Source organism: Ranitomeya imitator, chromosome 2 (genome assembly GCF_032444005.1).
Source record: "Ranitomeya imitator isolate aRanImi1 chromosome 2, aRanImi1.pri, whole genome shotgun sequence".
Taxonomy (NCBI): domain Eukaryota; kingdom Metazoa; phylum Chordata; class Amphibia; order Anura; family Dendrobatidae; genus Ranitomeya; species Ranitomeya imitator.
Window position 1 is genome coordinate 380,001,520 of NC_091283.1, and position 27,618 is coordinate 380,029,137.

The 27,618-nt window shown below is 40.5% G+C and overlaps 1 protein-coding gene across 1 annotated transcript in view; it reads right to left on the reverse strand.

Moving 5' to 3' along the window:
- Positions 1–1,450: 1,450 nt before the first annotated feature.
- LOC138666627 (zinc finger protein 850-like) overlaps positions 1,451–27,618 on the reverse strand; it is a 138,518-nt gene continuing 112,350 nt past the window's right edge. Inside the window, exons 15-21 of the mRNA XM_069754823.1 lie at positions 17,055–17,097; positions 11,060–11,197; positions 10,751–10,930; positions 10,544–10,667; positions 9,807–9,904; positions 7,608–7,695; positions 1,451–5,634 (exon numbers count right to left, since the gene is read on the reverse strand). Coding sequence (XP_069610924.1) covers positions 4,529–5,634; positions 7,608–7,695; positions 9,807–9,904; positions 10,544–10,667; positions 10,751–10,930; positions 11,060–11,197; positions 17,055–17,097 — 1,777 coding nt within the window. The 3' untranslated portion in view covers positions 1,451–4,528. The remainder of the gene's footprint in view (positions 5,635–7,607; positions 7,696–9,806; positions 9,905–10,543; positions 10,668–10,750; positions 10,931–11,059; positions 11,198–17,054; positions 17,098–27,618) is intronic.

Sequence of the window (27,618 nt, forward strand, 5' to 3'; positions counted from 1 at the left end):
GACACATGGAGTCCAGATCACATGAAGTCATTATTGCCCTCTACTCCTCCATGGTCAGGCCTCATCTGGAATACTGTGTCCAGTTCTGGGCACCACAGTTTACAAAAGACATTGAAATACTGGAGCGAGTTCAGAGAAGAGCTACCTGGATGGTGAACGGACTGCAAAGTATGTCCTACTAGGAATGGTTAAAGGGTCTGGGAATGTTTAGATTGCAAAAAAAGGAGGGTAAGAGGAGACTTAATAGCGGTCTACAAATATCTGAAGGGATGTCACAGTGTAGAGGGATCATCCTTATTCTCATTTGCACATAGAAACACGAGACGCAATGGAATGAAACTGAAAGGGAGAAGATACAGATTAGATATTAGAAAAAAAACTTTTTGACAGAGAGGGTGAGCAATGAGTGGAACACGCTGCCACAAGAGGTGGGGAGTTCTCCTTCAATGGAAGTATTGAAACAGAGGCAGGACAGGTATCCGTCTGAGATTGTTTAGTGAATCCTGTGTTGCATTGAGCAGGGGGTTAGATACAATGACCCTGGAGGTCCCTTCCAACTCTAACATTCTATGATAATGAAGATATATTAAAAACCTCTTTCCAACCTTAGAGGTATAGGCATGTCTAAAGTTGCCTTCCCCTGCTCTGTGTAGCACAGGCGATCAGATGATCGCATCGTCTAGTCTCCCATGGATACTATTGAAGCAAGTAAAAAATATAAAAAAATATATCTAAAAGTTTAAATCACCTTCCATTTGCCCCATTCAAAATAAAACAATAAAAAAATGAATAAAGATACACATATTTGGTATCGCTGCATTCAGAAAAGCCCGATCTATCAATATCTAAAAATAATTATTCAGATTGGTAAATGGCGTAATGAGAAAAAAATTAAAATGCCAGAATGAATTTTTCTTTCTGCTAGCCGCAACATTGCATTAAAATACAGTAACGGATGATCAAAAGAACGTATCTACACCAAAATGGTATCAATAAAAATGCCAGCTTGGCACACAAAAAATTAGCCCTCGCCCAGCTCCTGATCACCAAAAATGGAGACCTCACGGGTCTTGGAAAATGGCAACTTTTTTTTTTTAAATGTTGGACTTTTTTCCACCACTTATATAAAAAATAGCATTTGGTTAAAAATAAAAAAACAATTATGGAATAGCACTTTTTTGCAATTTCACAGCACTTTGATTTATTTGCACATTTTCCAGTACACGATAAGGTAAAATCAATAAAATAGCTCAAAAGTACAACTCGTCCCTCAAAAAACAAGTCCTCACGTGGCCATATTGACAGAAAGATATCAAAGTTATGGCTCTGGGAAGAAGGGGAGCAAAACATGGAAAAGCAAAAACGGAAATACCCCTGGTCCTTAAGGGGTTAAAGTCTATGGGCAGTCTAGAAGAAGGTAGACAAAGACGTATAAATCCAAATACAAGTATATGTTCTAAAAGTTTATTAATCACTGGTAATATGTTTTAAAGGGCTTGTCAAATGCTGTTCTCAAGACACTTTATCAAGACAGCTCGTTTCATCTGATAGAACACCCTATTAGTTTGATGCTGCAAGCTGGGCATTCAATAATTGCCCTAGCAGTTACCAGATCAAATAGAAAGCGACTGCTCTCCATGACCAATGTCAAATCATGCAGAAAAGAGAGATAACAGTCAGCCCCTTTATGATGTTTGATCTACAATGAATGGTGACTTTAATAGAGACATGTGCCCTTTCAGATAACCCCTTTAAGATTACTATGTAATGTATATGCAAATAATTGATATATACATGCACATGGTTGATCTACCGCGAATGGTGACTTTATTAGAGATTTCTGTCCTTTCTCGATGGGAGCTCCCATGTTTGGAAATTAGACTCATAATCCCTGTTGGTAGAGTGAAATCAGGTGAGCAAACTATCCGTTTATCAATTCCACTGTGAATCCAAATCGGATGATCTGAGTGATTTCAAATGAGGAAAGATCACTGATGCTGAGCCAGCCTGGGCTACTGTTAAAAATTGTCAAACGTTTCTTGCACAACAGATTAGGGGTAGGCCAAAAACATTACGATCGAGTAAAAAAAACAGTGAATGAGAATTGGGAATAGTGCACACTGTTTTCTAATTCACAACATGAAGAGAAATGTATGTAATGTTTAACTACTTTACAGAAAATAACAAAAAATGAACATTGGGCTGTTCTAAATTTACAATGTCTGCATTTGTCTTTACAAACTCACATTATGAACAAGTTTTTATGACGATGTAGCATTCCTGTGAATCACTAACCTAATATTTAGTTGTATATCCACAGTTCTTTAGATCTGCTTCACATCTATGTTGCATAGAGTGAACCAACTTCTGTCCCGTCAACTGTTATTCCAGCCCAGGATGCTTTCACTACATCCCACAATTTTTTCGCATTTGTTGGCTTTGGCTCAGAAATTACATTTTTTACACTTTTACACCACCCTACAAGTGTCCTATCGGATTAAGGTTCGGGAATTAGGCTGGCCACTCCATAACCTCAATTTTGTTGGACTAGAACCAAGATTTTGCTTGTTTACTGGTGTGTTTAGGGTCGCTGTCTTGTTGAAACACCCATTTCAAGGGCATATCCTCTTCAGCGCAAAGCAACATGACCTCTTCAAGCATTTTAACATATGCAAACCGGTCCATGATCCCTGGTATGCGGTAACTATGTCCTGCACCATAGTAAGACAAACATGCCCATATCATGATGCTTGCACCACCACGCTTCACGGTCTTCAGAGTGTACTGTGGCTTGAATGCAGAATTTGGGGGAGATCTGATGTACTGTCTGCAGCCTTTGGACCAAAAAAGAACAATTTTACCTTCATCAGTCAACAAAATGTTTCTCCATTTCTGTTAAATATTCATTTTTGATTTATTCTTATCCTCAATTCTATACTGAGCACATTGACTTTTGCTGACATTACATGTATTGCTCCTGTATATTTACCTCAGAGTAAAAGTTAATACTATATAGAGAGAACACGTGTTCTGTGGGACATATATAATCACGACTCACAGGAGGGAGGGGCTCTCTCTTGGGGTCTCTATGCTTTCTTCGGACACTTTACACACTCCACACAGACATCAGATGGACAGTTGGTATGTGAGTTAGCCACATGCTTCTTGATGGCTTCTACCATGCTATTGACAGACAGACGCCATTTACCATTCAGAATCTCAGGAAAGATGGGGCACAAACTTTGATATGGACAATCTCTTTGTAACTATTTCACCTATTTTATGTTTTGCTGCAATGATTTTTTTTGATAGACAATCCAATAAACCACTACTTTTTTTATAAGAAATATCATGACATTTTCTTTAGAGTATCACATCTGGTAAAGAGTCCTGAATAAATAAATATACAAAATAAGTATTTTTAACAATTTCTCTTTAGGCCAGTTGATGTGTTCTTTGGCTAATTGTATCCGCTTCAGTACATGTCTTTTTTTTTTTTTAACAGTGGGACTTTGCGGGACTTCTTGCTTAGAGATTAGCTTCACACTGGTGTCTAACTGTCACAGTACTTGCAGGTAACTTGAAACTGTCTTTGATCATCCTGGAGCTAATCATTGGCTGAGCCTTTGCCATTCTTGCTATTATTCCATCCATTTGATTAATAGTCTTCCGTTTTCTTCCATGTCTCTCTTATTTGGCTTTCCATTTTAAAGAATTGGAGATTTTAGCTGAACAGCCTATCCTTGTCTGCACTTGTTTATAAGTTTTACCCTCTCCAAATCAACTTTTTAATCTCATTATACTGTTCTTCTGAACAATGTCTCGAACGACCCATGTTTCTCAGGCTTTCAAGGAGGACTGCATGTACAACATGTCCTGGCTTCACCCTTAAATAAGGGCCACCTGATTCACACCTGTTTCTTCACAGAATGATTTACCTTACTAAATGAACTCTAATGTACAGACTCAAAATCCTGCAGAATGCGGAGTCTGTTGGTTTTCTTAGAATCTACTGCACCAACTGGTAAATTGTTTGACATGTGGTAATATAGTTTATACCAATAACCGTGATTAATCTGATTAGTCATGTTGGACTGCTATTATTTTGAACACTACTGTATACTCAATCATACTCAATCATCACTTAGTGTTCTAAATTACATTCCCTTAAACCGGTTTTAACGTGACTTTACTTCGACTGTAACTGTTCTATTTTTTAATAATTTGTCAAAAAAGAGAATATATACTTCCTCTATGATTTAAGAGAATATGATTTTTGGATAAAACGTTTGCCACATTCAGAACATGAAAATGTTTTACCTGTGTGAGATCTTTGAATTATAGATTACTTTTGCCTAAGACATGACCCAAACACAGTAGATGAAAATGGCTTCTCTTCTGTGTAAATTCTGTGATAATACCTGTGTTAAAAAAGAATATCTACACATGACAATAGTGTATTCTTCCCTATAAGAATTTGCAGATATCTAACAAAAACCGTTTTCTGTTTAAAACTTTTCCCAAATTTTTAACATGAATAAGGCTTCTCACCTGTGTGAATTCTCTGATGTCTAAATAAAACTGATTTCTGGGTAAAGCATTTGCCACATACTAAACATGAAAATAACTTCTCCCCTGTGTGAATTCTCTGATGTGCGATAAGATTTGGTTTCCTTGTAAAACATCTCCCACATTCTGAACATGAAAATGTTTTCTGTCCAGTATGAATTGTTTGGTGGGTTCTTAGAGTTGCTTTATGGCTAAAAAACTTTCCACATTCAGAACATGTATATGGCTTCTCCCCCGTGTGAATTCTCTTATGTGTAACAAGAGTTGATTTGCAGTTAAAACATTTTCCACATTCAGTACATGAAAATGGTTTCTCCCCTGTGTGAGTTCTCTGATGTCCTACTAAAGCCGATTTCTGGTTATACCATTTCCCACATTCTAAACATGAAAATACCTTCACGCCTGTGTGAATTTTCTGATGTCTAACAAGAATGGAATTGGTGTTAAAACATTTCCCACATTCAGAACATGAAAATGGTTTCTCCCCTGTGTGAATTCTCAGATGTTTAGCAAGGTCACAATTTTGAGAAAAACATTTCCCACATTCTGAACATGAAAATGGCGACTTCTCCCCTGTGTGATTTCTCTGATGTGTAAGAAGTTTTGATCTAGCACTATAACCTTTCCCACATTCTAAACATGAAAATGGTTGTTTCCCAGTGTGAATTCTCAGATGTTTAGCAAGGTCACATTTCTGAGAAAAACATTTCCCACATTCTGAACACGAAAATGGTTTTTCCCCTGTGTGAAATCTCAAATGTTTAACGAGGTCAGATTTCCGAGGACAACATTTCCCACATTCTAAGCATGAAAATCTTTTCTTCCCTCTGTATGATCTTTGATGTTCACCATCCCTTTCGTTATGTGTATTTTGCTCAACAGTCTGTGATGAATCAGATGATAAAATCCATTGAGAAGCATCGGATGAAAGATCTCTGCTGTGAAGGGCTGGAGCTTTATCTGGGATTATGGCATAGCCTTCATTTGTATCTAGTGTGATGCCATGATCATCTGCTGTAAAATCTGACAATATCAGATATCCCTCCAAGCTCCTCGTACAGTCATCTGCCAAGAATAAATCAAATTTTATTATTTTTCAGTAACACTGCCATAAAATAATATGTATTGTATTTATCACATTTCTATATAAAAAGTCTAAGCAAATTGTAGTAAAATTTAATTTTCAGCTCACTACGACATTAGCAGCAACAATAAACCCTGTTAGACATTCCTGCCTCATCACCTGCTTAGACATCAACCTGCTTCCCTTTACCGGTAAACATATTCCATTAAAATATAATTTTATGCATATGTAAGTTTAAAACCACATAAACGCATAAAAATACTTAAGACATCAGAAGACCTAGTAATGGTTGAATCAGAGAAAATGATCAACTGTAAAGTGCTTATTAAATTGCAGATTGAAAGAAACCATTTACAGGAAATATCTAAGAATGATATTAAGTAGCAATAAATATCAAAGTAAAATATGGTACAAATGCACCAAGAGATAGAAGATGGGTGTCCCAACCACAACTAAAAACACGTTAAAAAAGTAGTTATGGATGGAAAAATGTGTAATTAGTAAGAGCTCACATATGGATGCCGCTCCTCCACCAGAACACACCCAATATGTAGCATGATTAATTTGAGCCTGAACTATGTATCAAACTTTTAAGTGATCAGAATGACTGCTCAAGTCTGTAGCCTCAATCTCTCTTCAAAATATTAAAGTGGTAATAAACAGAATAAATCAGTATTAAGTTGAAGGAGCCTCATCTGCACTTGGCCTGAAGTGTAGATCAGCAGATACGGTGATTGAAATCATTTCTTTTGCTGCCTTTTGTCTCCAACTTAATAATTTTTTTCAACTCCTTGTTTAAAGTATATTGTTTTCCTGTTCATCTAAGGCTTCTCCTCCTCCAGTTTTGATTGACGGTCATCACGAAAACAAAAATAGAGTCAAAAGTTTATTGATTCAAGAGAAGTAGCAAATTCATTAAAGCATTTAGTTCACTGGAAAAGTTGTGGACCAGAAGAAAAAAATGTTTGGTTTTGCCAAGGCCGACATCCTAAAGAAGTGGTTTCATGATATATATACACTGGACTCCATTGCTCCTCATTATAATGGGGTACTGAAATGTACTTATCTCTGTGCACTTCCGATTGTCTCTTCATTCTACCAGCAGCAATAGTGTCAGCCATTTTGAAAAAGCGTAAATACCTACTGGGGGATTCATCACGCGGTAACTAAGTATACGAACCACATCTGCTCATAGTTTCAAGCAATGAAAATCCTAGTTGTTCTACCTTGATTTCAATCTATGCTTTGGTCTTGCAATAAAATGTTTAAGTGGACACCTTATTACATTCCTTTGAAATTACCACCCCCAGACCAAAAGCCAAGTTGAAAGAATCGTTCAATTTCAGACTAGTGACAAGGACTGGGCCTGCTCAAGACTTCTAAAACTTAAGCGAAAAAATTAACTGGAGTATACGTTGGTATGCATACAAAATAGGAGAATGTCCACACAAGTCATTAAACAGGCAAAAATAAAGACATAAACAAAATGAATGTATACCCGGCCGCAATTAAATTAGGGGAATAGTGCATGTAAATTTTGTACTTAGTAAATACAATTTTTGATCAAAAAATGCATAAGCCATCCAACCAGCATCAAAGTGAACCCAAATCGGGATGGTCCTAAACTTTAGTGTTAAAACCTTACCATACGTCAAAGTGACGTCAATGTGAATAAAGGTTTAACAGGATTGGGTCCCAAATATGGGTACCCAGCAAATGTTCAGCTCAAAGAAAGTGAGGCCGCACCCTTACCTGCACTAAGTACAGAAACCTGAAACTGAACAAAAAAAACAAAACTGTAGTATAAATTGGACATTATGTTTATATAGCTTCCCATTTGCTGGGTATCCATATTCGGGACCAAGTCCTGCTCTATCTTTATTCACATTGACGTCACTTTGACACATGGTAAGGTTTTAATATAAGAGGTTAGGACTTAGTGGTCACTACTCACCTGTGCAGTTATCTGTAGGAATCTCCTCCTTACACCACTCATCACCCCTCACATATGTCTCTGTACTATTAATATTCAAATCTTTACCCTGAAACAAAGAGTGTAAACGTCACAGAAGGTTGGAGAAGTTGTATAAAATGATTTTGAAGACCAAAAAAGATCATTTAAGAAGTGCTCCCACCAAAATCTTTTTATTGCCTAAACCTGTATGTATATATCTGTGTAAATGTATATTTAGTGTAAGAGCTTGTGCAAATGACTGAACAGTATAATCAGACCGACTACGATTGGACAAAACATCGGGTCTCAAGTAGACCAATGCTGTGCACATTTCTGTTTTTCTTCCTAGGACAGTGTCTGTCCAAAGACAGTATTGCTGCATGCCCATGTTTGATCCAATATACGGACTGCACTAGGTCAAGCAAATCAATGAGTGTGGGGGAAACATCGATTTCTGTGTCCTCACAGAATGCAGAAGGAGAAATTTTTTTAATCTTCATCTACTCCTTATCTGTGAGAATCATTTCACACTATGCTGACACTCTAATTAAACTCTGATTACAGTGTAGTTTGGATAATTGTCCAGATTCTGTTGGATGAGAGAATGTACAGCTGTCTGCACCTGCTCTAATAGCGATAATATACTCACCGATCACCGTCTTCCCCCATTTCCAATGCTGCTCCAATCTTCTTCTTACTCACATGATAGTTATTACAATCTACTGGCTCAATCCGGGCTCTCTGTGTAAGCTGGAAGTCGCTTTTACAATATAAATCTATGGAGCCTACGTCTCACTCTGCATAGGATTACATTGTAAAAGCAACATAGAACCTAGTGTGAGCCAGCAAGTCGGAATAGCTGTCACATGACTTAGAAGAGGACCAAGAAACCAGGGAAGACTGTTATCAGTGATTATATTATCGCACCTACGCTACACTACATATACATTTACACAGCTGTAGACAACACAAACCTTGGTGGAAGTTCCTTTAATTAACATAATGACAAAAAATTACGGGACAAGTTATCAAATATCTGCCAGTCTCTTGTATAAATCCAATCAGTAATTAGAACATTGTGAGAAGATCCAGACAACATCTAATGTCTATGATCAGCTTTATCCTGTCACCTCCACCAAGTATAACACATACACTGAATGGCCACTTTATGAGAGGCAATCATTTAGCAGCTTGTTGGATCTCCATTGACCTTCAGAACCACAACATTTCATTGTGTCAGGACTCCACTAGGTTTTGAAATTTTTCTGCAAGGACATTGGTACATGAGCATAAGAAACTAGATGGAGGTGCTGACATGTATTGAACAGCCCATTATACCTCATCCAGGAGATGCTCTATAAGATTAAGATCTGAACACGAAGAAGCAAGGAAAAATCCAAGAAAAAAATCAATGACCCTTGAAGGATGTGGCATTGTCCTTTGTGCCATGGGGAAAACCACGGTCAAGAAGTAATGACCTTGGTTGGCCACAATGGTTAGGTAAACTTTACCATCCAAAAATCCATCTATGGTATTAGAAGGCCAGGATGTGCCGAGAAAAAAATTTCATTACACCATTGATAAACCTTCACCATGACTGTTGACGTCTGACAGGAAGGGTGTATGGATTCAGCTGCTTGCGCTAAATTCTGATGCTCCCATCAGGATGGTGCAACAGAAATCTGAATTCATCTGAACAGGCAATGTTTTTCATTGCTATACAGTATACTTTTTGTGCATTTTTGTTCACTGGAGTTTTCATTTTGCTTTCCTTAAACAACCCTGGCACTCAAAATGATCATCTGCTGCTATAGCCCATCTTCGCTAAACAAAGAGTTATGAGTTTGGACACATTAGTCACATCACAAGTGTCTTATATTTTCTGTGAATGTTTCATATCCTCACAAGGTTGTCTTTTTTTTAAATACTAGAAGTTTCCGAGATTGCTCTATTCCCCAATTCTAGTATGGACTCACACTGAAACTAATTATTGTAATAGAAAATGTACTCACATTTTATGATGCACTCCGAGGTCACCAGTCTAATTTTTATACAGTGAAGCTCCAATCGTGAAAGTGTAGGTGTCTCTAATAAATTTGCCATACAGTGTAGTACTGGTGTATAAAAGACTGAATACAAGACCTTCATAGCCATCTACAAATCATAGGGGAGATCTCATGACATCTTCTCTCCACCCACCTGACCATCTGGAGGAACATTGGGGTTTTCTTGTTTACAGTCCTGTGGAAGAAGAGGATGGGGACATTTCTCTGGTGTTGTCCTCTCACTGTAAATAACTGGAGGAAACACATACAGGGACTGAATTCATTCTTTACATAATTATAATAATTACAATACAAGAAAAAAGTGAAATAAACGGCACCCGAGGAACACACACTCTCAGACGTTGGATCCACGTGGAGACTGATTTGCAGCTTGCACGAAATCACGGGTTATTAGTGCTCAGCATATGTATAGCAAAAAGCAAAATATTTTATGATGAGAAGAAAATGTGGCACTCACCCTGTTGCTGCGAAGTCGTGATCTTTATTGGACACAAAGAATTTCAATAATTCAAATCCATACGGACGGCAGGTGTACAGGAGGGTGCAGGGAGCGAAATGGCCATTGTCCAATCTCCGCTCCCCCCTGTACACCTGACGTCCGTATGAATTTGAATTATTCAAATTCTTTGTGTCCAATAAAGATCACGACTTCACAGCAACAGGGTGAGTGCCGCATTTTCTTCTCATCATAATTATAATAATATTATATTATTTGATCATTGAAACAGAGGCTGGACAGACATCTGTCTGAGATGGTTTAGTGAATCCTGCACTGAGCAGAGGGATGAACACGATGACACTGGATGTCCCTTCCAACTGTTCTATGATTCTTTGAATTATAGGCTGTGTGTATTTAGTCTTGCCTATTACCTTGTGATGTGAGTGACTGAGGAACCTCCATCATGGCATCCTGGTACAGATCTTTGTGTCCTTCTAAATACTCCCACTCCTCCGTGGAGAAATAGATGGTGACATCCTGACACCTTATAGGAACCTGACACATACAATGATACCATCATCCCCCCGATCCCTTCATAGAGTTACTGTATAATGTCCCAGCATTCCCAGTAGTGTCACCTCTCCAGTCAGCAGCTCAACCATCTTGTAGGCGAGTTCTAGGATCTTCTGGTCATTGATGTCCTCATGTATCAGAGGGTGAGGTGGAGGCCCCGTGATTGGGCTTAGGGGTCTTCCCCATCCCTCAGACACAGGGTCCTGACAGCACTCACTAGAGGTCTTCTTCACTACTGTGTAATCCTGGTTATGGAGAGACACATTAATAAACCTCACTACAGACATTTCCAGAGTCCTCACCTCTCCAGTTCTGTCCATCTGTTATTCCCATAGATAAGAATGATGTAATGTGACGTCATCAGAATCTCTCACCTGTCCAGTAAGCCGGAAGAGGATCTCTAGGGTGAGGTGTAATATCCTCTCCGCCATCTTGTCCCTGTCCCTATCCATCCTTGTAGGGTCGCTCAGGAAATTTCTTCTATATAGAAGAGGGTGCAATATTGTAGGGACCTGAATGGGGAGAAGATGAGCCTTTGTAAAATCAAAAAGAATATAATAATACAATTACTGGAGACAAGAAGGGGAAGCGTATGAGGATATCTAATGCGTAGATGCATTTTCTCTTCTGGAACTGGAACTAATTGGACCCTAGTTGCAAGCAATCCCAAACATTAGAAAAAATAAATGTTAACTGTAAATCAGTATCAGTTCTAGAAAAAATAACAAAACAAATAAAAATCATGAAATACGTGATGTAGCTTTTTTTCACAAATGTTTTTTCCTTTTTGGCACAGAGATGAATGTGTTTTTAGGGATGCCATGGGCAAAGCATAATCTCTGATCATGGTAGTTTAGCCACTTCACACTGAAAAACTACAACATCATCTAAGAGGATTAACTGAAAAACTGACTAAGCAAGTGGAGGGGGGATACGATCCAGTACAACCATCCAGAAAATAAAATGCTACTTTATTGAAAATCCATTAAAAAGATTAAAAACAAAAACGTGACGCGTTTGTGGCATGTGAAGTGCCCTTAGTCACAGGATATGCTTCAAAAGCAATTGATATTATTATATATACAACATGAACCAATCACTGACAGATATCCGATAATTTCACTTCCTTACTCAGCTGCTATGACCAGCACCCTCCAGAGTATTCCAACCGGAAACAACGATTCCTGCAGCATGGTGAGCTATCTTTTGCTTTCTGAAAAACTGACTAGTTCTGTTAGGCTGGTTTCACACTTGCGTTCCAGTGCACTGTGGATGGCAGCGTACTTCCTCCTTGCTTCCACCGTGAAGCTCCACCCAGGCTCCGCCTACTGCATCCAACGTGTTTCCCTGCATACCTATCTTTACCATTGGGTACGCGGGGACATGCCTTGTTTGCGGATGTGTCCACATCCGGCGATTTGAGGTGTGTGGGAGCGGAAATTTTGCATTTCCGTGCGGGCGCCGCACACCTCAACGCATGCGGACACATCCGCACACAACACATGTCCCTGCGTACAAAATGATAAAGATAGGTACGCAGGGAAACACGTTCGATGCAGCCGGCAGTAGGCGGAGCCTGGGTGAAGCTTCACGGAGGAAGGAGGAAGTACGCTGCCATCCGCAGCACACAAAAACGCAAGTCTGAAACCAGCCTTAGGCCTTATACACTTCACTACACAATCGCAGGGAGCTGCTACATTGCTATAGTGGCAGAAGGCCTAGCAATGGCCTCTGGGTCTGCCATGTAAGGCTACTTTCACACTAGTGTCGTGCACTGCACGTCGCTATGCGTCGTTTTGTAGAAAAAACGCTTCCTGCAAAATTGCTTGCAGGATGCGTTTTTTCTCCATTGACTTGCATTAGCGTTGCATTGCATTAGCGTCGTGCGACGGTTGCGCCGTGTTGTGGCGGACCGTCGGCTGCAAAAAACGTTACATATAACATTTTTTGCTGCCGACGCTCCGCCATTTCCGACCACGCATGCGCGGCCGGAACTCCGCCCCCACCTCCCCGCACCTCACAATGGGGTAGCGGATGCGCTGGAAAAATGCATCCACTGCCCCCGTTGTGCGGCGCATTCACTGCTAGCGTCGGTACGTCGGCCCGACGCACTGCGACGGGCCGAGTACGACGCTAGTGTGATAGTAGCCTAAGACAATCTATTGTCAGACTAATAAGCTGCATGTTAATGTAATACTAAGAGGCAGGGGAAAAAACACAGCACTAAAGAAGTAGTGCAATGTGTTATCTGGGCAATCAAAAGATTGAATATTGCACCATTGTATTTCAAGCAAAACAAAATATAAAAATGCACAAATTTGGTTTTGCTGCAGTAAAGCTTTAGGCTAAGTTCACACTAGGCATTTTTAATGCCAATTTTCAGGTGCATTTTACAGTACCAGCAAAGTCTATGAGATTTCAGAACTAGAACTCTCATGCGCACACATTGGTATTTTGTGCTTTGCATGGTTTTTTGGACATACAGCATGTCACTCCTTTCATCGTTTTTCACCCTTTGACTTGAATGGGTGTTAAAAAGAAATGCTGAAAAACGCACCAAAAATGCAGGTATCAGGTTTTGCTGCGTTTTTTTGTGCCAAAACATGATTCTATGGAATAAGCCTTTTTTCAACACTAAACTTTATCTCTGCCAGTGACCTCCAATATAATATAGGAGTTTCTATCTCTGTCAGTGACCTCAGATATAATGGAGGAGGCTCTATCTCTGTCAGTGACCTCAGATATAATGGAGGAGGCTCCATCTCTGTCAGTGACCTCAGATATAATGGAGGAGGCTCTATCCCTGTCAGTGACCTCAGATATAATGGAGGAGGCGCTATCTCTGTCAGTGACCTCAGATATAATGGAGGAGGCTCTATCTCTGTCAGTGACCTCAGATATAATGGAGGAGGCTCTATCTCTGTCAGTGACCTCAGATATAATGGAGGAGGCTCTATCTCTGTCAGTGACCTCAGGTATAATGGAGGAGGCTCTATCTCTGTCAGTGACCTCAGATATAATGGAGGAGGCCTTACCTCTGTCAGTTATAATAATTATCTTCATACTCAAAAAGATAAAAAAGTAGCGGCACTCACCAGTTTGCTGAAAAGTGTGTCTTTAATGTATCCTCAGTCCATAATACAGATTGTACAGACATATTGCAGGTGATTACGAGGGTGCGGGGAGTGAAGGTGTCCACCTTCACTCCCCGCACCCTCGTAATCACCTGCAATATGTCTGTACAATCTGTATTATGGACTGAGGATACATTAAAGACACACTTTTCAGCAAACTGGTAAGTGACGCTACTTTTTTATCTTTTTGAGTATGAAGATTGTTATAACTTCTTAAGCGGAGCACCACAATCCAGTGGCTTTTCTGAAAACCGCAAGTGGTAGCAATCCATGAAATGAGTAAAGGAGCATAGAGCTATAATAGACATCCTAGTGCCGTTCCATCCTCCAAGCAAGTTATAATAATTATTATTTGTATTTCTATAGAGCCAACATATTCCGCAGCACTTTACATTTTAAAGGGGACAATAAATATATTACAGTATAGCACATAACTCAGATAGCAAGAGGAGTGAAAGTCCTGGTAAATGATGCTTGTATTGTATGGTCCAGTCATCAATACAATAAATAGGGTATTCACATGACGATGCATGAATCGGTCACCGGTCAGTGTGTGTACAAGAACAAACACAGAGGGTTACTAAGTACCAGGAGGGTGTGTTGATGGATGCTATGAGGGTCCTGATTGTGAAGAAAATTTTGTATAGACAAAACGGAGATAATTAGATAAGTGAGGTGGGGCGATAGGCCAGTCTAAAGAAATGCATTTTTAAGCCACTCTTAAAACTATGGTTATTGGGAATTAATTGAATTATTCTGGGTAGTGCATGCCAAACATTGGTGCAGCACGCGAGAAGTCTTGGAGATAGCAATAGGAGGTTCCGATTATTGAGTATGTTAGTATTAGATCTTTAGTGGAATGGAGGGCGAGGGTAGGGTGGAAGACTGAGACATGGAAGGAAATGTTGGGTGTGCTAAACCGTAGAGTGATAAGTTTATATTGAACTCTGTAGCATATGGACAACCAAGGTAGCGACAGGCACAAGGTAGAGGAATCGGTGAAGCTGGTGGAAAGGAATATAATCCTGGCTGCTGTATTCAGGAAAGATTGGAGACGGGAGAATTTAGAGAGAGGGAGACTGATTAGTAGAGTTGCAATAGTCTAGACGAGAATGAATAAGAGCAACAGTAAGAGTTTTTGCTGAGTCAAAGGTAAGAAAAGGTCGAATTCTAGAGATGTTTTTGAGGGGTAGGTGACATAAGTGAGCAAGTGATGTGATGTGGAGAGTCAAGGAAAGATCTGAGTCAAATATGACCCCAGGACAGCGGGCAAATTGCTGGGGAGTAAAGGAAATGTCAGTATTGGGCATAGCCAAGTTGGTGAAGGAAGGAAACACAAGGAGTTCAGTTTCTGAAAGATTCAGTTTTAGATAGAGGGAGGAGGAGGCGGCGCCCAGCGCGCAGAGGCCACAGTCCTGCACTGCCTTATATCTGCTCTCTCATCTCCGTCTATCGCCCTACACGTGCCCTCCATTCTACAAATAACCTAAGACTAACATCCCCGTAATCCGAACCTCGCACCTCCGTCTCCAAGACTTCTCTCGTGCTGCGCCAGCTTTCTGGAATGCACTTCCCCAGACGATCAGACTGATACCTAGCCCCGACCTATACACGCGCGCTTTAAAAACCCATCTCTTCAAACAAGCCTACCACATCAACTACTCCGTAAACTAACTTTGCCCTGTTCCCTCCTTCCAAATATTTTTCTGAATCTGCACCCTACTATCCATCTGTCTCCACACCCTCCATACACACGATAACTGCACTTGATACTTTACTATTGCACTTGAACACACACTGATGACCGGATCATGCAGCTTTATATGAAAATCCCTATATATTATAATCGCCAGACCTGAAATAACAAGCACTTTTCACCTATTGTGTCCCCCCATTTCCATGTAGATTGTAAGCTTGCGAGCAGGGACCTCACCCCTAATGTCACTGTTTAAATTGTCTCTTGTATTGAATTTATTGTCTGTACATGTCCTCGCTTAATTGTAAAGTGCTGCGGAATATGTTGGCGCTATATAAATAAAAATTATTATTATTATAGACAAGTCATTACCTATCCTGTACATGGGTGATAACTTGTTTTCATAGGGCCACCCCTTTACAGGTGAAGGAATTGCTACAATTACAAAAAAATAGAATAATAAGTACTAAAAATGTACTGCAAAAGAGTACCAAAGAAATGTATAGCTTGTTCTGCAAAAGCAAAACCATACACATCACAGACTTATTTTTTTTTAAAGGCAATCTGTCAGCAGTTTTTTGCTATTTAGTCTGAAGATAGGATGATAGAGAGCAAGTGAGCAAGATTTCAAGAGTGTGACATTTATTAGGCTGTGTGCCATAGTTTCAATACAATCACTGTTTAATCAGCGGGAGATTATCACTGCAGGACTAGGTCTCATGGGCAGAGCAGTCAGGCTAATCTATGTAACCCCGCCCCCCACTACAGATTGGCAGCTTGCTCACATTGTAGTGTACATAGAAAGCCGTCAGTCAGGTGTGTGGATGGGGTTATACAAAGCCCAGAAGTCTTAGCTCTGCTACATCAGACAAAACAGGGATTCAGGGAAGATCAACTATCCCATTACTGATATAGGAGATGGTAGTTGGTCCTCAATCTTCTCTGGAACTTTCAGCAGGATGTCTGTCTCCGCCTCTAGCTCCTCCTTCTCCATAGAATCTTATAAGCACAAACCGTCATCTCCTATCTAGTAATTTTAGGATCTGTCTTCACTGAAAACAGACTTTCCCCATGGAGTGAGAGTAAAAGATAAATCCAGGAAGGAAACGAAGCAGATTTCCCCTATAAGATATATTACAGAGTTGCATATTTTCATGAGTATCATTGATTTATTTAATAAACTTTAAAGCAACAGTTACTCTAAAATTTGAAGAGGTTAAAAATAATGAAAAAAATTGTACGTGTGAAGGCGGCCATAGGTACCTGCTTTATTAGCCAATCAGTGGTTTGAATGGGGTGGAGGGGCACTAACAGACGTCACTTTTGGAGTTCCAATACCGTATAGGGATTGTGAAAGGGGCATCATGATGTGTGTGCAATAGGGGCCCCTCTATCGTGTACCGCTTTTGGGAAGAATGCATCTGCATCAGGAAAATAATGTTATGGTTCTCAGTACACAGCAAAATACCTAAACGGGCTCAGATATGAAGGGGTTAATGATAAATTGCCCTCCAGTAATGGGGAATCTCCAGCACCTACCTCCACCTGCAGAGCCGCACACCACATATATGGCTGTTCTGTGCACACAGGACCTGTGATGAGGTCACAGGAGGGGAGGAGTCAGGGGTCACATGATCAGGGTCCTCAGTGTATGCAGGACCTTGCTGTGCTGGTTGTCATGGTGCTGGATGAGGGGAAGTTTCTGTGTGGGGTCAGGAGGGGTTTATAGGGTGTATTTAGCAGAGCCGTGTGTGTATAAGGTGTATGGAGCGGAGCAGAGTGTGTACAACGTGTATGGACTGGAGCCGTGAGTGTACGAGGTATATGAAGAGGAGGCGTGTGTGTACGACGTGTACTGAAAGGAGACGTGTGTGTACGACATGTACTGAGAGGAGGTGTGTGTACGAGGTGTACGGAGAGGAGGTGTGTGTGTACGAGGTGTACTGAGAGGAGGCGTGTGTACGAGGTGTAAGGAGAGGACCTGTGTGTGTACAAGGTGTACAGAGAGGAGACGTGTGTGTATGTGTGTACGAGGTGTACAGAGCCGAGGCGTGTGTGACGCATACGGAGAGGAGGCGTGTGTGTACGTCATGTACTGAGAGAAGCAATGTGTGTACGATGTGTACGGAGAGGAGGCGTGTGTGTGACGTGTACAGAGAGGAGGCGTGTGTGTGACGTGTACAGAGAGGAGGCGTGTGTGTGACGCGTACGGAGAGGAGGCGTGTGTGTACAACTTGTACTGAGTGGAGCCGTCAGACAGAAACTGGCCAAAATTGTACAAAGTAGCATAATCCGATGTCATAGTTGCAGGGAATTATAGAGAAGCCCACGCGGCCAATAGAATCTCATAGTGTTTGAATTGGCATGAAATTGAGGATTGATCCACACATCTGTATGTGTACAATATAAACCGTATGAAAGTTGTCATATTAAAAGGCAACCTCATATCACAAAATGATACAAGAACCTGGGGAAAAAAACTTATGACAATTAGTGATGAGCGAGCATGCTCGGATAAGGTGCTGAGTGTCTTCGATGTGCTCGAAAAATATGTTCGAGTCCCCGCGTGTATTAGGTAATCCCTGCATGTGTTGTGGTTGTCTTAATAGCTCAAGACATGCAGGCGCTGGGACTCGAACGTAGTTTTCGAGCATGTTGAAGACACACGGTTAGCACACGAGCTTGCTTCAATAACACCTTATCCGAGCACGCTCGCTCATCACTAATGACAAGCTTTGTTCCCATCCACAAAATACTAAATGTGTCAGAAAGATTTATGTCATACTATGATATCTGAAGATTCCGGTCCCGAGACAGCGAGGACAACGGGTCTCTGACCTTACATCAGTTTAGAGGCAATAATGCTTTCACTTCACTTAGCTAAATGAATTATGAATGTACTCTGCAAGCTTTTTATTGTTTTTATTTTAGGCGTCCTTTTATTAGAATGTTGTAGAAAATAATGGACAGGGAGATAGCTCAGCCAATCTAATCATTGGCATGAGGTGTATGTGCATAATTATTGGTATTGATCCATAGCGGATTCATTTTGAGGAATGTAAGGTTTTCTACTCTTGCAGCAGACAGACAGACTTAGGGTATTGAAAATTGTATATGGTTCTAATTAACTAACTAAAATAATTATCATGATGCTGAGTGACGATGGAGAATAATGGCCACAGCAGCCTTCATTGATTCCATTATAAATAAAACTAAAACTTACATCACTCTTCTTTCAGAGGAGATTCTGGATGCCCAACTAGAAAAAACTCCAAGTCGGGGTTAAAAAAACTGTCATAGTACTGCCCACATAACCTTTTCTCTGTTCCCCAAAAACCGTTCCAGTGGGACGTAGCCACACTGAATGATTAAGGGTCACCATCTCTCTGATTAACCATGGCCATCCGTGACCTCCTCATCTCCTTCTACCACGACAGGACAAACATAACAAATTGAATCCCACAGCACCTAATTTGGTCAATTACACCACCAAAATGAAGGACGGGTGGGAGGGATATTCACTGGTCCTGGGTCCTTGGAAGGAGCGTTGGTCCAGGGTCCTCCCCTTCTTTATAAAGGTACCCTACACTACTCCTCCCCCTATAACTTTTGGCTATTAAAACCTAATGCCCCTTGTGTGACCTGTCCTTTTAACCCACGCCCTCCTTTTCCCCCCTCTTCATGCCTATGTTCAATAACTATCATTAACCCTTTCCCTACCTCCTAATTTCCACTAGCTGCGCCCATTCCTGCCCTATCTTTCTGGCTGTACACAGGAGGCTGGACATGACAGTACACCATTAGCAAACTGGTCTAATCTGCTAAGCCAGAAATCCATGGAATTGTGGTTCAGGGTATTTGGTGTACAAAGGATACAGCATGAATCTGGCTGTTCAGCCCAGCTTTGTTATAGTGCAACTGGCTGGTGCATAGGCAGCTAAAACAGCTGGTCAGTCATGTCAGATATACTGTAGCTGTTGCTGCGTCGTCTACTATGCGCTGTTTTAGCTGGGGGAGGTTTGTTTCCGGGCATGAACCTACTGTGCGTCTAGCTAAATAGCATTTAATCATTGTGGGGTTACAGATGCATTTTTAGTCAAGAGAGGAATAAACCATCCACCCCCATACAAAAAAAAATACTTTAAAAGTACAAGATATTGTAACTGTTTTGCTAGTCTAATTTAGCAATGTAGGTGCCACAATACTGCTATTAGTTGCTGCTACTTCCTTTCCACGCGTGCACCTAACAACATGGTGTTTTAGGGTTTCAGAATTTTTGTTCAGGGGAGGTGGGAGAATCTAAACTAAAAAAAAATACATAAAAAAGACCCCTACAAAACAAGGTTTTAAGTTTTCACATAAATGTTTTAATGGTAAAATTTAACAACTGTACCCACCTGTTGTGGTATTGTTGTATACTACTAGCCTTTGCGGCATTAGCGATGACTATTTGATAGCCATGCTTTAAGACCACACATGTCAAACTCAGGCCGGGGGCCAAATCTGGATGCCTGGCTCCAATCTGGAGGCCTGGATGCCAATACAGTTGAAAGCATTGATGGAGGAGCGAGTGTCAACTGAAGCTTCCTCCGCCATAATTTTTCCTTTTTCATCTAATGTCGCAGCGCAGAGGGCGTGGGGATGTTATTACAAAAGAGGCCACTGAAGACCCAGAAGACCCAGGAAAACATACTCAGAAGGGAGGTAAGAACATTTCTAAAACAATCCACAGCAAGGAGATTGGAACAAAACAAAATCCTCTAAACTGCATGCTCGCAAAAGCCAGAAGCATGACAAACAAGATGGAAGAACTAGAAGCAGAAATATCTACAGGTAACTTTGACATAGTGGGAATAACCGAGACATGGTTAGATGAAAGCTATGACTGGGCAGTTAACTTACAGGGTTACAGTCTGTTTAGAAAGGATCGTAAAAATCGGAGAGGAGGAGGGGTTTGTCTCTATGTAAAGTCTTGTCTAAAGTCCACTTTAAGGGAGGATATTAGCGAAGGGAATGAGGATGTCGAGTCCATATGGGTCGAAATTCATGGAGGGAAAAATGGTAACAAAATTCTCATTGGGGTCTGTTACAAACCCCCAAATATAACAGAAACCATGGAAAGTCTACTTCTAGTTTCAATATTTTTATTCAAAGTTTTAAATACAACTAAAGCTGAACAAACCCCTATACAGAAGAGAAATGTGCATTGATAAAACGGAGAAAAATATAACAATTACTTTGCACCTACAATCAGCTTTAAAGGGGGCAAACATAACATATAAGGACACTTAGACAGTACAAACAGACAAAGGGTAAACACATCAGGGAAGGGGATATCGAATTGGTCATCAATTTAGTAATATTTTTTACATAACAGAAGAGATCACTCACATAGATCAATACCCAAAGGGCTCGATAATCTGGTTAGTTATTGTCAGATATAATCTTAGTCAAGTGTGTATCAAAGAAATACCAAAAGTATATGACACTGCATACAAATAAATTGCAGAGAGGCCAACTTCACTGAAGTAACCTCCCCCACAGACCCCTCAACTGTGCATACCCCACATCATGGGGAAACCGTGAGAGCATGGGTCGGAAAGTCTACTTCTAAAGCAGATAGATGAAGCTGCAACCCATAATGAGGTCCTGGTTATGGGGGACTTTAACTACCGGGATATTAACTGGGAAACAGAAACCTGTGAAACCCATAAAGGCAACAGGTTTCTGCTAATAACCAAGAAAAATTATCTTTCACAATTGGTGCAGAATCCAACCAGAGGAGCAGCACTTTTAGACCTAATACTATCTAATAGACCTGACAGAATAACAAATCTGCAGGTGGTCGGGCATCTAGGAAATAGCGACCACAATATTGTACAGTTTCACCTGTCTTTCACTAGGGGGACTTGTCAGGGAGTCACAAAAACACTGAACTTTAGGAAGGCAAAGTTTGACCAGCTTAGAGATGCCCTTAATCTGGTAGACTGGGACAATATCCTCAGAAATAAGAATACAGATAATAAATGGAAAATGTTTAAGAACATCCTAAATAGGCACTGTAAGCGGTTAATACCTTGTGGGAATAAAAGGACTAGAAATAGGAAAAACCCAATGTGGCTAAACAAAGAAGTAAGACAGGCAATTGACAGTAAAAAGAAAGCATTTGCACTACTAAAGCAGGATGGCACCATTGAAGCTCTAAAAAACTATTGGGAGAAAAATACTTTATCTAAAAAACTAATTAAAGCTGCCAAAAAGGAAACAGATAAGCACATTGCTAAGGAGAGTAAAACTAATCCCAAACTGTTCTTCAACTATATCAATAGTAAAAGAATAAAAACTGAAAATGTAGGCCCCTTAAAAAATAGTGAGGAAAGAATGGTTGTAGATGACGAGGAAAAAGCTAACATATTAAACACCTTCTTCTCCACGGTATTCACAGTGGAAAATGAAATGCTAGGTGAAATCCCAAGAAACAATGAAAACCCTATATTAAGGGTCACCAATCTAATAAGATTAAAATAGATAAATCTCCGGGTCCGGATGGCATACACCCACGAGTACTAAGAGAACTAAGTAATGTAATAGATAAACCATTATTTCTTATTTTTAGGGACTCTATAGCGACGGGGTCTGTTCCGCAGGACTGGCGCATAGCAAATGTGGTGCCAATATTCAAAAAGAGCTCTAAAAGTGAACCTGGAAATTATAGGCCAGTAAGTCTAATCTCTATTGTTGGTAAAATATTTGAAGGGTTTCTGAGGGATGTTATTCTGGATTATCTCAATGAGAATAACGGTGTAACTCCATATCAGCATGGGTTTATGAGAAATCGCTCCTGTCAAACCAATCTAATCAGTTTCTATGAAGAGGTAAGCTATAGGCTAGACCACGGTGAGTCATTGGACGTGGTATATCTCGATTTTTCCAAAGCGTTTGATACCGTGCCGCACAAGAGGTTGGTACACAAAATGAGAATGCTTGGCCTGGGGGAAAATGTGTGTAAATGGGTTAGTAACTGGCTTAGTGATAGAAAGCAGAGGGTGGTTATAAATGGTATAGTCTCTAACTGGGTCGCTGTGACCAGTGGGGTACCGCAGGGGTCGGTATTGGGACCTGTTCTCTTCAACATATTCATTAATAATCTGGTAGAAGGTTTACACAGTAAAATATCGATATTTGCAGATGATACAAAACTATGTAAAGCAGTTAATACAAGAGAAGATAGTATTCTGCTACAGATGGATCTGGATAAGTTGGAAACTTGGGCTGAAAGGTGGCAGATGAGGTTTAACAATGATAAATGTAAGGTTATACACATGGGAAGAAGGAATCAATATCACCATTACACACTGAACGGGAAACCACTGGGTAAATCTGACAGGGAGAAGGACTTGGGGATCCTAGTTAATGATAAACTTACCTGGAGCAGCCAGTGCGAGGCAGCAGCTGCCAAGGCAAACAGGATCATGGGGTGCATTAAAAGAGGTCTGGATACACATGATGAGAGCATTATACTGCCTCTGTACAAATCCCTAGTTAGACCGCACATGGAGTACTGTGTCCAGTTTTGGGCACCGGTGCTCAGGAAGGATATAATGGAACTAGAGAGAGTACAAAGGAGGGCAACAAAATTAATAAAGGGGATGGGAGAACTACAATACCCAGATAGATTAGCGAAATTAGGATTATTTAGTCTAGAAAAAAGACGACTGAGGGGCGATCTAATAACCATGTATAAGTATATAAGGGGACAATACAAATATCTAGCTGAGGATCTGTTTATACCAAGGAAGGTGACGGGCACAAGGGGGCATTCTTTGCGTCTGGAGGAGAGAAGGTTTTTCCACCAACATAGAAGAGGATTCTTTACTGTTAGGGCAGTGAGAATCTGGAATTGCTTGCCTGAGGAGGTGGTGATGGCGAACTCAGTCGAGGGGTTCAAGAGAGGCCTGGATGTGTTCCTGGAGCAGAACAATATTGTATCATACAATTATTAGGTCTGTAGAAGGACATAGATCTGGGGATTTATTATGATGGAATATAGGCTGAACTGGATGGACAAATGTCTTTTTTCGGCCTTACTAACTATGTTACTATGTTACTGTGCTGAGCAGTGCAGATGATCAGAAGATGTGCTACAGAGACCGGAGCAGCGGGGGAATGAGGAGAGGTGAATATATGTACTATACTGTATATATGTATTTTTTATGTGGGGCCCATTATACTGTATGGAGCACTACACCATGTTCCAAATTATTATGCAAATGACATTTTTCTCGGATTATCCTAAATGGTCAGTGCAAATGACAGTCAGTCTAATAAAAGTCATCACCCGTTAGACTATATATCGAATTTTATTGAAGAAACCTCCCAATGATAACAGTATAATCTCCAAATTGAATAAAAACTCAAAATGCACTGTTCCAAATTATTAGGCACAGTAGAATTTCTAAACATCTGATATGTTTTAAAGAACTGAAAATGCTCATTTGTGGAATTTGCAGCATTAGGAGGTCACATTCACTGAACAAAAACGCTATTTAACTCCAAAACATCTAAAAGGCCAAGTTAGTCTACATTCACATTTGCGTTGTTGGGCGTTGCGTAAACGCACAACGCAAGCTAAACGCATGCAAAAACACATTGTTTTGTGACGCATGCGTCCATTTTTTGCTTGATTTTGCATCCAAAAAAAATGCAACTTGCTGCGTCCTCTGCGCCCTGACGCTTGCGCCAAAAATGATGCATGCGTCACAAAACGCAAGACAACGCATGTCCATGCGCCCCCATGTTAAATATAGGGGCGAATTATGCATGTGTCGCTATGCGTCGCTGAACCTGCACCCGACGCAACGCAAATGTGAACGTAGCCTTACATGTTAACATAGGAACCCTTCTTTGATATCACCTTCACAGTTCTTGCATCCATTGAACTTGTGAGTTTTTGGAGAGTTTCTGCTTGTATTTCTTTGCATGAAGTCAGAATAGCCTCCCAGAGCTGCTGTTTTGATGTGAACTGCCTCCCACCCTCATAGATCCTTTGCTTGATGATACTCCAAAGGTTCTCTATAGGGTTGAGGTCAGGGGAAGATGGTGGCCACACCATGGGTTTATCTCCTTTTATGCCCATAGCAGCCAATGACTCAGAGGTATTCTTTGCAGCATGAGATGGGGCATTGTCATGCATGAAGATGATTTTGCTCCTGAAGGCATGTTTCTGCTTTTTATACATGGAAGAAAGTTGTCAGTCAGAAACTCTATAAACTTTGCAGAGGTCATTTTCATACCTTCAGGAACCTTAATGGGCCCTACCAGCTGTTTCCCCATGATTCTGGCCCAAAACATGGCTCCTCCACCTCCTTTCTGATGTCGCAGCCTTGTTGGGACATGGTGGCCATCCACCAACCATCCACTACTCCATCCATCTGGACCATCCAGGGTTGCTCGACACTCATCAGTAAACAAGACTGTTTGAAAATTAGTCTTCATGTATGTCTGGGCCCACTGCAACCGTTTCTGCTTGTGAACACTGTTTAGGGGTGGCCGAATAGTAGGTTTATGCACCACAGCAAGCCTTTGAAGGATCCTACACCTTGAAGTTCGAGGAAGTCCAGAGGCACCAGCAGCTTCAAATAACAGTTTGATGCTTTGTAATGTTATTTTGGCAGCTGCTCTCTTAATCCAGTGAATTTGTCTGGCAGAAACCTTCCTCATTATGCCTTTATCTGTATGAACTCTGTCTGTGCTCTTCACATTATGATGATCACTCTTAATTTTTTGTGAAATATCTAATGTTTTCATACCTTGTCCAAGGCATTGCACTATTTAACACTTTTCAGCAGCAGAGAGATCCCTTTTATTTCCCATATTACTTGAAACCTGTGGCCTGCTTAATAATGTGGAACATCATTTTTAAGTAGTTTTCCTCTAATTAGAATCACCTGGAAAACTAATTATCACATGTGTTTAAGATTGATTTCAGTGATCAATTGAGCCCTGAGACACAATACCATCCACGAGTTTATTTGAAAAACAAAACAATTAAATCTTTATGACACTTGACTGTCTTTGGGGGGGGGGCAATTTTGTTTGCATCATACTTTATTATCTGCATTATTCAAGGTTTTTTATCCTTTGTTATTACTTAGTTAATACCTTAACAACCGGAGGTATTTTTGTTTTTGAATTTTAATTTTTTGCTCCCCTTCTTACCAGAGCCATAATGTTTTTATTTTTTGGTCAAAGTGGCCATTTGAGGGCTTGTTTTTTGCGGGACAAGTTGTACTTTTGAACGACACCATTGGTTTTACCATGTCATGTACTCGAAAACAGGAAACAAATTCCAGGTGCAGTGAAATCGCAAAAAGGGGCAATCCCAAAGTGGTTTTGGGTTGTTTTTTTACCATGTTCACTAAATGCTAAGTTCTTTTTTTATTTCAGTGGTGAAAAAAATCCAAAGTTTGTTAAAAAAATAATAATTTGTGCCATTTTATGATATTTGCATGCTGAGCTGACAATTTTAATGATACCATTTTAGTGCAGATGCGATCTTTTGTTCACCCATTATTGCATTTTAATGCAATGTTGTGGTGACCAAAAAAAGGTAATTCTAGTTTGATGATCGGGCTAATTCTTTTTTTATATTGATAGATCGGGCGATTCTGAACGTGGCGGTGCCAAATATGTGAATATTTAATTTTTTTATTGTTTTATTTTGAATGGGGTGAATGGGGGTCATTTGAACTTTTAGATTTTTTTAAATATTTTTTAAAACTTTTTTTACTTTTGCATGCTTCAATAGTTTGCATGGGAGACTAGGAGCTGCAGTACTTTGGCTCTGCTACATACAGGTGATGATCAGATCTCCTGTATGTAGCAGAAATACTCACTTGCTATGAGCACTAACCAGCAGGTGGCGCTCATAGGAATCCGGCTATGACCCATAAAGATCTGCTGGAGACCTCTGGTTGTCATGCCAAGCCATCAGTAACCCGCTATCACATGATGGGGTCACAGATGGGTGGGATTTCCAACATGCATCTGGAAAGCGCAAGTTAAATGCGGCTGCCAGAGATTGACAGCGGAATTTAACTAGTTGACAGCCGTGGGTGGATCACCATACCACCCACGGCTGTTGTGGGCACATGTCAGCTGTATAAATCATCTGTCGTGCCCGAAAGGTGCGGGCAATGTTGGAAAGGGGTTAAATTAGGCCATTGGGTCATATGCTTTTTTCTGCTCTTACATAACATTATATTATTCCAATATGCTAAGTTCTGTTAATTAAAATATACTTTATTCGTGGGACAACCCCTTTAAGTTTGTTTCCATACGAAAAGTTTCAGCATTATATTTTATGATAAGGAAAAACTTCCTCGACTGTAGACATTTTTTTTTTATAAATATCGAGGATGGCCCACGACTTTGTCCAAGCTTTTAAATTTGGCCCTCTGTGTATTTGAGTTTGACATCCCTGTTTTAGACCCTTACTCTAGAAGGAAAATGGAGGATTTTTTTCTGCTTCTGAAAGGGAATTGAAATTGTCATATTACCAGGATTATTATTATTTATTATTATAGAGTAATTTATTCCATGGAGCTTTACATGTGAAAAGGGGTATTGTGAGGCTAGTCACTTCTCACGGCCAAGCCGTGAGTCAGTGTGGTCAAGGAGTCCAATTTCAGAAGCCAGGAGAGTACGTCATAAACAGAAGGAAGAGACAAAAGGGTAGTCAGGTAATGTTCCGAGGTCAGAGTACCAGGAGGATAATGGATCAGAGCTGGAGGGGTTAAATACGCGGATAGTCAGAACAAAGCCCAAGGTCAGGCAACAGATCAAGCATATAAAACTCAAGGCACAGAGAGCACAAACCTCATAAGATGAATGTACGTCTGGCAGTGCTGTGGGAAACTCAGCTCAGTTAAGAAGCATAGCCATTAAGTGGAATGAGACAGCCGACGCTTCACAGTCTCAGATTGGATAGTCGAGCTGTCAATCAACACACTGACAGCTCAGCATGCCCCTGTACCAGATTGGATGGCCAAGCTGTCAATCAGAATACTGTCAGCTTCAGCCGAGCTGTCTATAACTGCATCCC